At 33.5% G+C, this 16,969-nt stretch overlaps 2 protein-coding genes across 2 annotated transcripts; one reads left to right on the plus strand and one right to left on the minus strand.

The window, feature by feature from the left end:
• Window positions 1-2,996: 2,996 nt before the first annotated feature.
• Window positions 2,997-7,619, minus strand: LOC132184144 (proteasome subunit beta type-3-A). The gene is made up of 7 exons (XM_059597658.1): window positions 7,510-7,619; window positions 7,225-7,406; window positions 6,992-7,099; window positions 5,852-5,941; window positions 4,209-4,293; window positions 3,688-3,782; window positions 2,997-3,212 (listed from the first exon to the last, which is right to left on the minus strand). The coding sequence occupies exons 1-7, from the start codon at window positions 7,513-7,515 to the stop codon at window positions 3,164-3,166; spliced, it is 615 nt and encodes a 204-aa protein (XP_059453641.1). The 5' UTR covers window positions 7,516-7,619; the 3' UTR covers window positions 2,997-3,163.
• A 1,630-nt stretch (window positions 7,620-9,249) lies between these two features.
• Window positions 9,250-15,903, plus strand: LOC132183908 (beta-galactosidase 16-like). The gene is made up of 18 exons (XM_059597374.1): window positions 9,250-9,405; window positions 10,334-10,429; window positions 10,535-10,647; window positions 10,834-10,900; window positions 10,993-11,085; window positions 11,158-11,301; window positions 11,445-11,539; window positions 12,088-12,193; window positions 12,359-12,443; window positions 12,538-12,656; window positions 12,760-12,924; window positions 13,082-13,263; window positions 13,385-13,476; window positions 13,729-13,838; window positions 14,309-14,413; window positions 14,755-14,862; window positions 14,964-15,109; window positions 15,654-15,903. The coding sequence occupies exons 1-18, from the start codon at window positions 9,250-9,252 to the stop codon at window positions 15,901-15,903; spliced, it is 2,232 nt and encodes a 743-aa protein (XP_059453357.1).
• Window positions 15,904-16,969: the final 1,066 nt, after the last annotated feature.

The raw sequence follows: 16,969 nt of genomic DNA on the forward strand, positions 1-16,969 counted from the left end.
CATCTTCAGCAGATTGGCAACGCAAAAATTTTCGACGTAACAGATGAAATCCCATGTTGATCCGCACACTGAGCTGAAAAACGGTCCAATCCCCGTTATAATTCAGCGCAAAATAAATAATAAAAAAAAAAAAGATAATATCAAATATTCTTTCTCACAAAAAAACATCGAAAGTATCATAATTTAGAACAAATATGAAAATCTCAGGAAATTTGTTGCTTTCAAATTACAGTAGATGTAACAGATAAAACCCATGATTACAAAACAATGCAAGCAGTTCTAATAATCCTACCCTCCAAAACTTAAGATTTAATCAAGGATTAGATCAAGAATCTTGTGCTAAGCCTCTAAGATTAAATGAAACTGAGAGCTGTATTTACCTGCAAGATTTTCCGGCAAGAAAATCAAGTGGGGAGCCAAAAAGGTCGCCGATGACTTTGCCAAACCCAGAAAAGAATGATCCGATTATGTTACCCATCAAGTCAGGCGACTAAAACTTAAGCAGAGCCTCATTTTTCACTCCTACATTAAAATAAATAAATAAATAATAAAAAACAGGAAAAAAAGAGAGAGATAATACTGATTAGAATCCTTGTCTCAGTTTTTCTGTTGTTTGGCCAATTGGAACAAATCAAACAAACAGGATGTGCGCAGTGTCGGTTATTACTGCGAGAAGCAATTTTAGAATGGCCAATCTGAAACAAGATTCAAATGCGACCAACTTTTTGGAATCCTTATCTATGTGGAAAAAAATTGAAAGATTAAGAATACTAAACATAATGCAAGACGACTATGTCAGATTGAAACAACTAGGTAGGATGCTAATGCCTTTGAGAGAGAGAGAGAGATGGTTACCCTTTCAGGTGTAGGTGTAGAAAGAGAGAGGAGTGGTTTGTGTGGTGTTGTGGGGGTAAAATGAATAGTCGTAATCAGCATCTGAGACATTCTTCCCTGTGAATTTGGATTGCAAAAGTGAAATGAAGATGACGGAGGGCAGAGGAACAGAATCTACAAAAATTTACACGTTTGAGTACACCATATAACTGCCGTTCCAAAATTCACACCACGTTTGCGGCCTCCGTATCAACTGCAAGCGGGTTTCCCAGATATATTTAAATTTCGGGCCACGATACCTTATTTGGGCCCAAGCCCATCTGATTAGCCTCTGAAAAAATAACGATGCTGTAAATGAGAGAGAAAACAGTATCCTAAATACACCAATAAGAAGTTTACAAATCATCTAAAAGCACCACATGCAATAAACATGCAAGCACCGGATTTTATGAAGAAAAAAAAAAAAGACCAACAAACAAAAAGGCTATTTTCCAGTTTTCCCACCGCCGGATCTTGAACTAAAAAACCCACCATCATCTCCTCAGCCCAACACCGCCGCCGGAATCCGTCAAAAGGCCACCGCTCAAAGCCATCGTCTTTCAAGTGTAGTTTTGTGCCTTTTCTCTCTCTACTTTCTCTCTTTAGAAATGAATTTTACTTTGATTATAGGTGGCGGAATTTCTCGTGGTCGGAGTGATTTTCTTTTAGGTGGTTTTGCAAAATAGAGATGGTGATTTTATCTAGAACCAAAAGCCCACAAAGCTTGATCATGTGAAGGCAAAGAACCATTCCCTTTTGACATTACCATCACGAAGGAAAACACTATTATATAAACAAAAAGGCCAAGAAAGAATTCTTTGGTTTCAGTGACTTGTTGGCCGAGATGATGACAGTATGAGCTCGTATATATTGATGAGGGAGATAGACAAAGGTTGCTGAAAACAGAGAATTGAGGTCGAAAACAGCGAGAGATCCACAACCCATTTCTATTAAACAACACACAAAGAATTGGGGTGGTGGCCTTAGGCGGATCCCCGGCGGAGGAGACAGGGGATTTTTTTCTTACAGATCTGGTAGGTCTCTTGAAAGGGAAAGCGGGTCTCTTTTGTTATTTAGTTTTCCCGGTTAAATTCATTTATCTATTTTTAAGGAGTTTTTTAATTTAACCATGTTTAAAAATTGACAATATACTTCATAATATTTCAAAAAAATTTAATTCAGACATTGTTACTAATTTTCATTAAATTAGACGAAATTTTATAAAATTATGTAATTACCCTCAATGTTTAAAAAATAAAAAAATTAATTCGGTCGAATTAGACAAAAATTAGTAGCAGAATGTCTGAATTTAAAAATTTTGAAACATTAGGAGGATACAGTGTCAACTTTTAAACATTAAAATTTGAATTAAAAAACTCCTGAAACTTCAAAGGTAGAGTGAATTTAACCCTAGTTTTCTTTTGCTTATAAGATCCGGTATTGTATTTGATACTTTTAGCTTATGTGTCACCTTTCTTATTGAATGCTGTAAAAGGTGAGTTTTACACATCCTGATTAAAGGTATTCGGTAAAGTCTCATAAAGTAATTTATATACCACCCTTTTATGATTTTATCCCATGAGGCCATGACACTCCCAAAAAAATTGTGTATTTTGAAACATGAAAAATCCACTTGTTTTTTTTTTTTTTTTGTTTTGACATGTCAACACAAGAAAAGGAAGAAGAGGAAGAATTCAAACTAGCAAAATCCGCTTCAGAAAAAAATAAAAATAAATAAATAACTTTTCTCTGAGCAGCAGGCAAGGTAGGTAGCTTTTTGGTCAAATTACAATTTTACTAAAAAAATTAACTGCAAAATTGCTATTTTTTCAAACACGTTTTAAAACAGCTGAACCAAAAATTATAATATAATTTGAGAAACATGCCATAGAAAATAAGGTATAAAGTGTGGCGCTGTCTATCTCCAAATGCAACATGTAAAAATGAAGATTTATGTCCTTTTTTAAAAAAAGATTTTCTATAATTTTTTTTTTAACGAATCAGATTAAATTTCAAGTTTTTCATAAAAAAATAGAGTAAAATTAAATATGAACCAATAGCACCTAAGCCAAATCTTTTTTTTTTTTTTTTCTCCAGTCCCATTTGAAAGAAAACATAGAATGAGATCGGTTAAGCATGTGGTCTCAGGGAGGAGAAACATTCAATATCTTACTTCCCAAGCAAAAGAGAAAGAAAAAAAAAAAAAAAAAAAAAAACAGTAATTCAAAAGTACAAGTTAATTCCCAAGATTCCATCGTTCCTTTCAAAATAACAGTAATTCAACACTTTCTCAATCCATTCTTCCTTTCAAGATCCTCTCCGTTATTTCAGTTGGTGTTCTGCCACAAGGTGAACAAACACGTCAAAATGATACCAAAATCGGAAGTAGAAGAATATAACATAGAAGAGGACTGTAACGCCACTAAAATGGATGAAAAAACAAGATATATCAGTCTGGAGATTAGGAATACAAAGAATAATATAATAGTAATATAACTAAAAGCGTTAATTCTACAACATGTTGAAGTTGGAGCGCTGCCGTAAATTTTTTAGGTTTCTTTTCCTTTTCAAATGCTGAAGGAAGACCATTTTCTTTAACATTTTGTTCTCTCTTCAATCATGCTCATTCTTGGCAGCCAACAAGAGCAAAATACTTGTGTACTCAAGAATACTACACTATTCATCAGCATGTTCTATCAAGGTTAGTGTTTACATGCACTATCATGGTTTTCACTTGTTCATTACTCGTACCACAGTTAAAAATGGAAACCTATTCCCAGGAATGAAAACTTAGGAAGGGAGTAAAGGACTTACACAATATAGACATGTCCTCCCCATCCACTCAAACAGTCTCGATCAACTGATGATAGCAGTGCTTGGGAGACAGTCTCGAACAATTCCTCTGATTCCTGAGTAGATTGAAACAAAGAGTTGTTAAAAGTAGCTGAGATTAGTATGACAAAAAAAGTAAAAGAGAGGATGACTAAATTTCAGCTATCAGAGCAGCAATTAATATCCGATACATTCTAACTGATAAGCAAATCGTCATTGTGACCATGAAGTCAGCCCAACAAATGCATACGTGTATCTTGATTATGCACTTGTCCATTCATATAGGAAGCTCTCAACATGGTAAGAGTATTCCAGTTCTTTCTATTTTATTATTTTGAACATATAAGATAGTATTGCCATGGCAATAAGATTTCTATGAAGTAGCAAATCTCATACACCGGAGAAATGAGAAAATTTATGAGAAATGAGAAAATCAACTGGTCAACTGGATTTGACATCCTATCAAAACTAGTACAAGTCAAGAGTTCAATATTGTGACAAACCATGTCGGGCTTGAACATCGACTCACAAGCACCATAGAGTGACTCTGATGCAGTGCCAGCAACAACAAAATCTTTTGCTAGCTCCCTGCACATATACAACACAATATTCAGTACTACGGTCAAAACTCTTACATTAATCTAAAACCCACAAGCTATAATGATAAAGTATGACGCTTGTGCATATTAGTTTTTTGATAAATTTTGAGATTAACAAGGAAAAAGAAAGCCTTCATCATTCACTAACAGGTATATTCTATCCGCAAAGAAGATGTATAGCCAGGCATATCCTTCACGGTTCACAACTGGCAACGATGATCAAAAAGAGTAATATAAATAGGAGAAGTAGAACATTACAACTAAATTCAAACTTTCACAAAAACCCAACACATCACTCACCAGAACTTGCACGACAGAGGGAAATTTGAAAATAACTTTTAAATAACTTTTCTAACCTACTCTTTACTTCATTAGAATAGTCAACACCGCTATTCTAAAGAGGGAAATTTGAAAATTTATACATATCAATTTGAAAGACAACCAATTAATGATGGCGCCTTTAAAAGTTCAATTTGCTAAACAAGACAAAAGGAGTAATTTATACATTACAGTTTGCAGTCAGAACTACTACTTTAATAAATGGAACCACAATATTTTAGACTTTGCCTTCATGGACAATTTGGGTCTTGGGTCAATTGCCAGATGAACAACAACATATGAGAATAAAATTACACTACTTGCATGTTCCATAAACTACAAAAGGTTGATCAGGATGCTGGTGTTCAGACATTAATCATGAAGCTCTTGCATTGCACAAACCACAAGGAAAATAAGCAAAAAATACAGGAGAAGATGCCAACACTTGCAGCTTACATAGACCACATGTGACTGCAAGAATAACAAATTACTAATCTCAAGACTAGATCCCAGGACAACCGAAGTTATGAAGGCTTCAACCAGACTAGATCCCAGGACACCATGCAAAGCGCCCCTTTCACACAAGTCGGGTAAAGCTCGGCTTTGCCCACGGGCATAGATCCAAGAAATTGTTTACATTCAAGAGGGGTTGAATTTTAGACATGATGCTTCACAAGGCACCAAAGCCAAGCAACTTACCACTCGAGCCAACCCCTTGGGGTTATCAATCTCAAAGATAAAAAGTGTCTTGTAATGAACATTTGTTTCAGAAACATTCAAAGGGATGTTATTAGGTGTTAACATTAACAACATAGTGAAGAAAAACAATACTCTCTAAATTATTAGAAAATGGAAGACTATTTTAAAACAAAGAGGGAGAATTGGAACATATATGATCATCAACTTGTTGAATTTGACATATAGTCTTTGCTCAATAATGTCATCAAAGTCACGGATATTAATCATGAGTCATGAGAAACCCACATGTAATATAGTGCTCAAGGACACTAACGAGTCTAATTGAATGGCAAAGGTACTAGCTTTAAAATATTCTGCCTGCAATCGTTATAATGGTGGAAGTTGATGATACAGTCACAAATTAGTCTCATGATCATTATTACCAGCTACATCAGAAAAGAGGATTAACTAACGGCAACTGAATCTTCAAATCCTTAGCAAATATTCAGCTCTAAATTAGGGAAACTTTTAGAAAAAGAAAATCAAATTACTTGGCTCCAATTGAATCCATGGTGCAAATGAATGGCTTGTCTTCATCTCCCAATCCAGCAATTACAGGCTGAGTTAAGTATGGACCAAACCTAAATAGAAAAACAGGAAATATCACCCATATTCAGTCCATATGAAATTTTTTAAGATCGTTTACAAAAGCTGATGTCGGTACCGAATGAGTCAAAGAAAAAAAATACAAAAAATCTAGTAACAGCATGTTTGAAAGCCATTACCAACCAACTAGATTGGATGCAACTTCTGAAACAAAATTTCAAAATAATGAAGCAAAGGAGTCTATTTCATTTCTGTATTAGGTATTTTATTATAACAAGCAATAATGAAAAACAACAAATGATTTAAAAAACCACATAATATAGGAATTTGGTTCTCCACAATTGGTGCAGTTGAATACAGCACTTGAAGGCATTTATTTGAACTATACGTTCTGACATAATCACATATTCATTCCTTAAGTTTCATCTATGCATTTGTTTCCAAAGTAAGCTACATGGAACAGACACAACTGGGGGGGTGGGTGGGGCGGGCGTGGAGCCAGTATTCCACAATCCTTGGACAGAGACACTTCTTTGACCCTACATGAACTCTCCTCCAACACATCAATGTTGCGTCTAACTCTATAATGCAATTGCTACATTGGCACATATCATAGTGCAACTAATTTCTTTATAACCCTAAATGCATACATCTCTACTGACAGAATCAGCTCGAAAAAATCTCCATATCGCATATTAAATGGAATAGGTGAACACAAAAGTGATACCATACTCTACACCTCAGCACATTTATCAAACACGTTGTGTATACAATGTCCAGAACGAAAAAACTCAACAAAGCTTGCCAGCATTTTATTTTTTTCCTTAAAGAAGGTACCGTATACGGCATACATACACCAAGCACATAGACAAAGCAATTCACTTTGCACTTGAATTTCAACTCGAAGCATTAAATGAGTCTTGTTATTCAAAATGTTTGATTCGTTCCCAAGTCACTTAATATAGGAAATTTAACAAATAGATCCAATGTGAATGCCAATCACAAAAAAAATCATATATACAATATAATTACAAACCCTAGCTTCAGCTCATAGAAACAAAACTTGTAGCAAGTTATTTGCACACCTTTTCTCATAAAGAATAGCAGAGACTAGATTTGCAAATGTATCAGGCTTCATGTCCCTCTCTTCACGAAGCTGATACAGCTTGTGCCGGAACACAAGCCGTTGATACCTACACATCAAACCCACCCAAAGCAAACAAAATTACAAATAATCAACCATAAACTAAATAAAAAATGTAATTGAAGCGGCAAACCGATAGAGAAAATCAAAAGGAGGCTACGAAGGGGTTCATACAGAGTCTGAGCGTCGGTGGCTAGGCCGGAGAGGCCGACAAAGAGGCGATCGTGAATCTTGTAGATCCTTTGGAAATCGGTAGCGATTGTCTGGAGCTGAACTCCGAGCCTACGATCGCTGGCGATGGCGAAGCAGTTCTTCCCCACCATCGCAATCAAAGCCGATCCATTGTACTCGAAAATCTGAGAACCAAAGCAAACAGAACGTCAGTCTCAGTTGCATTTTAATACACAATTGCGCTTACAGAGTGATTAGGTTTTCGGATTAACACAGAGAGACACTTACAGACATAGCTAGGGTTTTGGGATTGTAAAAGGCGTGTGTGTGTGACAGAGATAGAGAACGAAGCGAGCTTATTAGAGAACTTGGTAAAGAAGAAGACTAAATGGCTTGTGGGTTACTCCAACTCTCCGAGCTGGCTACTCTGATGGAGAATGGGGATGGGCCCAAAAAGGCCCAGAAATTAATAGTATTTAGCATGGAATTTAAATTTGTTGGGCTTCGTTGGTATTTAACCCTAATAAAAAAAAAAAAAAATTTTAAAAAAAGTATTTTTTTTCCTTGGCTTGTTTATAATTAGCAAACACTGGGGATACATTTGGATCTCCATCAACTCACTATTAATTAGTTTTCAAGAGGTAGTTCAATTGGCTGGGACCATGTCTAATGAAGTGAAAGTCACTAGTTCGAATTTATCTCTCCCCTCTTGTGCAGACAAGTAAAACCAAAAAAAAAAAAAAAAAAAAAAAAAAAAACTCACTATTAATTAGTATTATAATTATATATTAGTGAAAAATACGGTTGCTCATAGACTATCAGAGGAGGCAATTCAGCAATCTTGAAACAAATTTGAATTGAAGAATACCCAAATTTTATTCATGATATTGTGTGTATATATATGTGTGTGATTTGATAATGAAAAACACACATCTATTATACATAAATGTCATATAAGGTTCAATATTTTTATGGGGTTGAAATCCAAAGAGTTTTATTACTTTGCATTACTTGATGAGATATCCTATGATTTAGGACACCATTGCCCAAAGAGTTTTATTAGGCTCCGGAGTCCCGTTAAGTAATTTTGTTAATTTATCTTTATGAATTAAATTGTATCTATGTTTTCTAGATAAGGTCCATGTTAAAACTGCATAAACTTAAAAGGTGATGTTTTACTATTTAATTATTTTTAATCTTTAATTATATGTTAAATTGATGATTTATTACAGATTCTCACTAGTAACTCCAAATGATATGGATTGGATAAGTAAATGATAAGGCACATATATGGTTATATCATAATATTAGTTGGTACTTAGCTAGAAAGTAGTTTTAAATATTAAAAATTAATTTTAGAGAAAGTGTGTACGTAATTGAAACTTCTATTAAAAGTGATTTTTTTTAATAAAAAAAAAATTGAAAAATGCAAGCGGGTATTATAATTTTTACTACAACCCATGGTGTCACATAGGTTAAAAACTTAAGCCGATATAAATTTGTACATTGTTTAGTAGCAAACATAATAAATGTCAAGTAAATTGTTTAGGCGGTTTGTGAAGAACTTGCAGTAAAAACAATAGTACCTTTAAAGTTAATCAACAATTGTTTTATAAAGTAGGCTTACTCATTAAAAAAAAAAAAAGAAAAAGAAAAAAGCCGGCTCTTTGTGATCCCGATTTCTTTTTGTCGTTTTGGTGATCATGAGTTAATTGTTTTGTGGTTTGCCAGCACGACAACACCTTGCAGGCTTGCACCATGCTTGTGTCCTTAGTTTTAGTTTCCCTTTATATGCCTTCAACTTTGCATGTGGATGAATTAGACTACCATGTAAATTTGGTTTTTTTTGCTAAGTTATAAGACAGTTGTTCCTTCCATCTCTGCTCGTACAGTTACAAAATCTTGATATATATATATATGCATGCTTCCCAAATAAGAGAGAGATGCTAGGTTGGGTAAGAAGGTTATAAGAAAGAGCTGCAAATTAAGCATTGTTGGTGAAGAAGAAGAAGAAGTAGAGGGGTGGATATGGTGCGGTGGTTGTGGTGGTTTGCACTGCTGTGGGCGGTGCTCGGCACCACTCATGCAGGCAACGTAACCTACGATGGAAGATCTTTGATCATCGATGGCCAACACAGGATTCTTTTCTCCGGTTCAATCCACTATCCTCGTAGCACTCCTGAGGTGTTGTTTTGTTCCTTTAATATTTCTTGTCCTTTTCTTTTTCTTTTTTTTCTTTTTTAGTTATTATCGTGATCAAAGCAGACCAAATAATTAAAATATAGTTTCAAGATATTAACTCTAGGAAATGTTTCCCATCTTTTGAGATTTCTTTTTTCCTTTCTTTTACTATTTTTTCCTCTCATTCTCCATGTAAAACAAAAAAGATACTAACAAAGCGTTAAAGTTTGCTTATGTATTTTTGGCATTTATCAAAAAAATAGAAACAATCCAACCACATTTCTTTTTTGGCCTGAGATACAACCCTACAACTGAAGGGTAAAAGGTCTTTCATTTCTCATGGCTACTTTCTTTCCATTTTTCTTTGAAAGTGTGACTCTTAATTAATTGGTTTTTCAAACCTACAAGTCATATTGCATTTGGTGAAGATATATAGTTTTCCGTATGATCATATTTCAATCACACAATGTATAAAGAATAAAGTTTTTCTTTAAATTAGGTTAGAGAATTTTTTTTCAATTCAATATATTAAATTTACATACGTGTTTAGAATATAACCATGGACTTGAGAATCACGTACATACTTTATTAAAAATATATATGAAAAATAATTTTTCGATATTGTTTAGTGAAATGCACAAAAAAAAAAAAGTATTAGTGAGAAATGAGAATCACCCTACACCCTCCACTTTTTTTTTTTTTTTTTCCTTCTAATTTTGTATTTAAAATCTATGTGATTTTTATACTTTTTTTTTTTTTTTTTTAAAAAAAAATGTGGAAATCACATAATCTATTAAAAATGCATGTGACTGAAATGAAATAAAAACAAATTTTATGTTCATAATTTCAATCTCTTTAGTTTAATGTAAACATAACGATCGGTTTATGTGGTACTCAAACGGCCTGTTTGGTACCTTGTTTACCGTTGCAGATGTGGCCATCTTTGATAGCCAAGGCTAAAGCAGGAGGGCTAGACGTCATCGACACCTATGTGTTTTGGAACCTTCACGAACCCCAGCTTGGACAGGTCTCTCGCTCTCTCTCTCTCACATATGCTAACGCCCATGAACATAATCAATATTTCTTATCTCTCACTCCTTCTCTATATTTAAAATTTTCTTTTCTTTGGCAGTTTGATTTCAGTGGAAGACATGACATTGTTAGGTTCATTAAGGAAGTCCAAGCACAAGGCCTATATTTGTGCCTTAGAATTGGACCCTTCATAGAGGCCGAATGGAATTACGGGTAAAAGACGCTAATTATTATACTTTTATCACATGATTATTTTATTATACTGTCTTTATCAGTACTAATCAGTCATTGAATAATCATTGTTAAAAATAAATTCAAAAGCTGATTGACACTGTCTTGTGAGCTGTTGCTTACTAGCATTATTATAGTATTGCTATTTGATTTACCATGGCGATGCAGGGGTTTACCAATATGGTTGCGTGATGTCCAAGGCATTGTTTTTCGATCCAATAATGAACCTTTCAAGGTATATATTGCTAACACCATTCTCATTTTAAAGTCTAATCAACGTAAAACTTAGCACTCATGTAAACACCATTCTCATTTTATCAATGGCAGTATCACATGGGGAGATTTGTGACCAAGCTAGTAAACATGATGAAATCGGAACGCCTATATGCTTCGCAAGGAGGGCCAATTATTCTGTCACAAGTATAGTTCAAAAACCAAGATTGCAACCATTCCCTGCTATTTTTCCATGACCAAAAATTGTTTTGTGTGCAGATTGAAAACGAGTACGGAAATGTAGAGAAAGCTTTCCATGAGAATGGCCCTCCTTATGTTCGTTGGGCTGCAAGTTTTGCTGTGGGACTTCAAACTGGTGTGCCTTGGGTGATGTGTAAGCAAGACGATGCTCCTGATCCAGTGGTCAGTCACTTTCTCTTTTACCTTAATTTGCTCATGAACAGACGTTTTTTTTCAAACATTTTGTTTATTCTTTTGTTCTGTTATATGGGTTGCTATTTAGGTTCAGTTTTATTATACCTATCTTAAAACCATGGTATTTTTAGATCAATGCATGCAATGGGAGAAGATGTGGGGAAACATTTGCAGGGCCCAACTCGCCAAATAAGCCAGCAATATGGACAGAGAATTGGACAAGTTTGTATGTTTAATTACATCGAATGCTTAATATGTTCTTTCTTTAAATAATTCTAAGTAAACCCTTCAAATATTGCAGTTGAAATGGTTGTTCCAAAAATTAGTCCTAATCTTTGTCATCCATTATTTATAACTTTTTCCTTGGTTGTAAATAAGTAATCTTTTCAATTGAAGTCTTTTGGCAATTGCATGAAACAGGCCAGGACTGTTATTTTTCTATGAGGCAGATTGCTGGTATAATGGATTTCTATATTGTTATAGGGTGGTGTTCTAAAATTGTGAATCCTTTCAATCTTCCCAGCACACATCCCTGCATACATGCATAAAGATTCAAAGGAACCAAGAAAGAAAGAAAGGGGAATATGTTCTAATGTTAATCATAAGCTCTATTGAAAAATATGGCTTTTAAAACCATTTATTATTCTGCAAAACAGTCTGAACTCATATTTCTATATATTGTGGCACGTAATTGTATGTTTGATTATGTCATTTTGCAAATGAAATTATTAAAAATAACTTTTACCCATCTAATGTCTTTGATTTGTTTTGAAGTTATCAAGTATACGGTGAAGAACCAAACATGAGATCAGCAGAAGACATCGCATTTCATACTGCACTGTTCATTGCAAGGAAAGGAAGCTTTGTAAATTACTATATGGTATGATAATCTCTCATGGTTATCTTAAATTCATCATGCAATAGAATGCTCCTAATATTTCAATGAAAGATTCAAGGTTCTTATATGCAAATTTACAAGGATAAAAAAGCTCAAGTTATTTTCCAACATTATAACGTCTCTCCTAACATTATGGTTCTTTTCTAGTATCATGGAGGAACCAATTTTGGAAGAACAACAGCTGCATATATGCTGACAAGCTACTATGATCAAGCCCCTCTCGATGAGTATGGTATAGTGTATCTATCTTATACATACTTTTATTGTAGTACATAAATGCATATTTTCAAAGTAAAAAAGTTAATCTCTTTATTTGAAAAGTTCAGGTTTGATTAGGCAACCAAAGTGGGGTCACCTTAAGGAATTACATGCTGCTATAAAGTTGTGCTTAAAGCCTCTACTTTCTGGACAACAAACTACTTTACCTTTGGGTCAACTACAGCAAGTGAGAAAATTATCACTGAATTCCCAAGTCTTTTTTTTCTTGTTGGCTACTTTGTTTTGAGTAACATATAAATATGGGATTGCTAAAGAATCTTTTGTTGCAGGCCTATGTCTTTAAAGGGAATTCAGAAGAATGTGCTGCCTTTCTTGTAAACAATGACTCGAGAAAAAATGCTACAGTCTTTTTTGAGAATTCATCATATGAATTGCCTCCAAAGTCAATTAGCATCCTACCAGATTGCAAGACTGAAGCCTTCAACACTGGAAAGGTTCCTATAACATCTATACAACTTGTTTCTGCATTTATGTTCTGCAAAATGTATAGTGAAAAAAGACTAATTAAAGATATTCTTCATCAGTTAAGCATTAACTTTTGAAATTAAATTAAGTTCAAAGAACCTATGTTTCAATTTGCTACTTGAACAGGTAAGCACACAATGTGGGACAAGATCAATTAAATTAGACCAAAAGTTTGATTTACCTAATATATGGGAAGAATATAAGGAAGCCATCCCTAACTTCAATGAAACTTCATTGAGAGCAAACGTGTTACTGGAGCAGATGAATACAACAAAAGATACAACTGATTATCTTTGGTATACTTTCAGGTAATACCATTTAAGTTGGCTGGATTTAAACTACTACTTCATCTGCTATATCTCTGCCTTTTCATTTAGTTTACTTGTTAAGTTTGACAATTACTATATTCCCTGTTCTGTGTATATGTAGTTTTCAGGATGATTCCTGGGACACAGGATCTGTACTCAAAGTGAACTCTCTTGGACATGTTTTGTATGGATTTGTTAATGGAAATTTTGTAGGTAAGCTTTTAAATGTCCTTCAATTCTTTTATGATGGTTAAAAAAATGGATCATGAGTACATGTTAATGTTTGTTTATGATAACATTAACTTATGCACACTTGAGCACACTTTGTGTAAGCAGCTTTTTAAGATTTTGGAAGAGACAAGGTTTAATTTTTCAAAAATGTTCATGTCTAAATCTAATATGCCATATCAAGAGAAGCTTCTTTTCTCTCTTCATTATTGTTGACTTTACTGTGTTGGTCTTTAGGATCTGCACACGGAAGTCTCTTCAATAGAAGTTTTGCCCTGGAGAAAAATGTTTCTTTCAATAATGGGACGAACTACGTGTCTTTACTTAGTGTAATGGTTGGATTACCGGTTAGTTTCAATCTTATATCTCTCATTTTCTTCATATATTTTGCTGCACTAATGCAAGGGAAGCAGCTCCTTTATGCCATAATCATCATTTGTGTTTGCTAGACTGCCTTCCAATGACTTACAAATTGAACTTCTCATGGTTGGAGTAGATTGATGAGCACCAAGCTCTTGTATTATAAATGAGCCAATGGGCTTTACAAGCAATTTTTGGAAGCTCCATTTGCAGCTTGACTAGTTCTTTTATAGTGATAGATAGTTTATATTTGACTGGCGTTTTTCTTGAATTATTACATTGTCGGCCTTAGCAAGAGACATGACATGGCCGAAGGGCGGTTGGGACTGTTTGAAATTGTTTGTAATTTCATATTTACAAGCAAGGTCTCCAATCCCTAGAATTGTTTTAGAATGATGATGTAGTATTTACAAACAAGTATAAATTTTAAGAAATTACTTTTATTTGTGGCATGAAGGATTCAGGAGCATTTCTTGAGCGTAGGTTTGCTGGATTGCGTAGAGTGAGTATTCAAGACAAAGAAGACTTCAAAAACTTCACCAACTATGAATGGGGATATCAGGTTAGTGTCGTCTTATGCTTACCAACAGGTATATAATTGAAATATATCAATAGAAATAACAAAGTTGTCTTGAACTTCAAGTTTCAATCAGGCCAACATTAAAATTACAAATTTTTACGTTTTTTTCAGAGCAAAATTTTGAATTTTACACGATTTTCTATGAATTTCTGGATCCGACACTGTTAAAATAGGAGGCGAATTGCGAAACTTCTTCTTTATGAGATCATGCTAAATCATTAATTTTCTAAAAAGCTTATGCGGATAAGAAATTAATGGTAAAATTAATATTTAATTAATAATTTAACAATCTTAATCTAATTCCATGCAATATTTTCATGAAGGTTGGGTTGTTAGGAGAGAATTTACAAATTTACACAGAAATTGGATCAAGTAATTTTCGATGGAGTAAGCTTGGGAGCTCAAATAATCAACCGCTTACATGGTATAAGGTAAAAAAATTCTGCTAATTAATTATTTGTTATGCTAATTCTTGCTTTAACTTGGGACATATATACTTAATCAGCACTAATTATTTGTTGTGGGTTGGTAGACTCTATTTGATGCACCTGCAGGAGAAGACCCTGTTGCATTAAACCTTGGTTCCATGGGAAAGGGTGAAGCTTGGGTCAATGGACAAAGTATTGGCCGATATTGGGTCTCATTCCATACCTCTAATGGAATTCCTTCACAAACATGGTATCCATACAAAGTCAAATCTTAAATTTGTTGGTTTTTTTTTTTTTTTTTGTTTTAATTAATTCAATCTCGTTAAAAAACTCAGAGAGACGCAATCATAGTACACGAGAAGTATATAAAAGAACCCTCTAATCAAGAGAAAAAGATGAACAAAAGTTCAAAGAAATCAAAAAAACTAGAAGAAAAAAAAAAGCTATGATGTGCTGCTATCCAAATGTTTAAAGCGACGAACATAATCATCTTCAAAGCTCTGAGTTACATTTGTTGCTTCTATATGAACATTTTTTGAATGATTCTTGAGTGTAAAATACTTAAATTAGATTTGAATTATGGTTTTTGTTAAATTACCGTTTAAGCTGATATGAAATGTATAATTTAATCATTTAACTAATATTCTAATATTGCCTCTCACATTCTTAACTATAAAGTCATGATTCAAACTTATAACTCCTAATATTATATTAAATTATCAATTATTTCAAAACCTTAATAGTAAATTTAATTATTTAACTAATGTTCTTACCATTTAACTTTTGTCTTTTAGGTACAATTTACCTCGATCCTTCCTCAAGCCTACAGGAAATCTTTTAGTTTTATTAGAAGAAGAAAATGGAAACCCACTTGATGTTTCCATAGACACTGTTTCAATATCAAATGTGTGTGGGAATGTGGCTCGCTCGTTCACATCCAACCCGGCCCGAGTGATTTCATGGGTGGGTCAAAATCAAACTAGACCCAATTATGGAAAGAAGCACGGCAGAAGGCCTAAAGTACAGCTTCGATTTTGGAGGTGATCCATGTGATCCAGGCATCGGAAAAAGCTCTAGAAAGAACAATTTTGCACCGTTTGATTTTATGATTTGCCAATCAAGTATCCAATTTACCACAGAAAATACAAATTCTTTCAGATCCATGCGTATAATTAATTTGTAATAAAATAGCATTAATTCAGGCGTTATCATATGAATATGAATTTATATAGATTTTCAATTGCTTTTCATGTTATTAATGGGCAGCTAGCTATGAATTTTATTAAATTTGTATACATCACTAATAAGTTAACTCTCTATCGGAACTTGACTCCCAATCAAATACATCATTAAATGCAATAAAAAAATCATTATTTCATTATTCAAATTAGATTTTATAAATTTAATGGTGTATATATTATTATATAATTTAAATTTTTTAAATGATATAACACAATACTTGAATGATGTGACATCATGTATATTATTAGATGCAACATGACAAAATATGGATAGTACTAAAATGGATCCTCTCCATTTCACAAAATGTGTAGACTTTACCACAATAAAATCGGGAAATGATCTTGGGTAATTAATAATCTATTGATTTTATATGATAAATCATTATTATCTCATCATGGTTCATACATAAAAATAATTATAATCACTCTCTGGAAATTATAATCACTTAATTGTTTATTAATTTAGGATAGTCTGTTTTAATATATTGATAGCATGATAAATTTTAAATTACAAATATATACAGATGATAAAAGATAACTAAAAAAATATAAAATAAATCTACAGAGAAAAGGAGATGACTGTTACCGATGATAAGACAAATTGTTAGAGATAAGTTTTAAAATAGGGTTAAATACTCCATACCCCCCCTAAGGTTTTTCAACTTTATTTTTTTCCTCCTGTGATTTCATTTTTATCACAGGAGGTCCCTGTGGTTTTGATAAGTGACCAAGTTAGTCCATCCATTAGTTGACCGTTAGGACTGACATGTGGCACATATTTAATTTTTTTTTTTAAGGACTGACACGTGGACCAATCAGACGTCGACACGTGGCACATATTTAATTTTTTTTAAAAAAGAAACGGAAAA

This window comes from Corylus avellana, chromosome ca6 (assembly GCF_901000735.1).
Source record: "Corylus avellana chromosome ca6, CavTom2PMs-1.0".
Taxonomy (NCBI): Eukaryota; Viridiplantae; Streptophyta; class Magnoliopsida; order Fagales; family Betulaceae; genus Corylus; species Corylus avellana.

Coding starts and splice junctions, on each gene's coding strand:
- LOC132183908 (XM_059597374.1), top strand. CDS start 9,250: ATGGTGCGGTGGTTGTGGTGGTTTGCACTGCTGTGGGCGGTGCTCGGC. Junction 11,302..11,444: donor ACGATGCTCCTGATCCAGTG/GTCAGTCACTTT, acceptor TGGTATTTTTAG/ATCAATGCATGCAATGGGAG. Junction 13,477..13,728: donor TGTTAATGGAAATTTTGTAG/GTAAGCTTTTAA, acceptor GTTGGTCTTTAG/GATCTGCACACGGAAGTCTC.
- LOC132184144 (XM_059597658.1), bottom strand. Junction 5,942..6,991: donor GCTATTCTTTATGAGAAAAG/GTGTGCAAATAA, acceptor TTTTCTATTTAG/GTTTGGTCCATACTTAACTC. Junction 4,294..5,851: donor ATGGATTCAATTGGAGCCAA/GTAATTTGATTT, acceptor GTATATGTGCAG/GGAGCTAGCAAAAGATTTTG.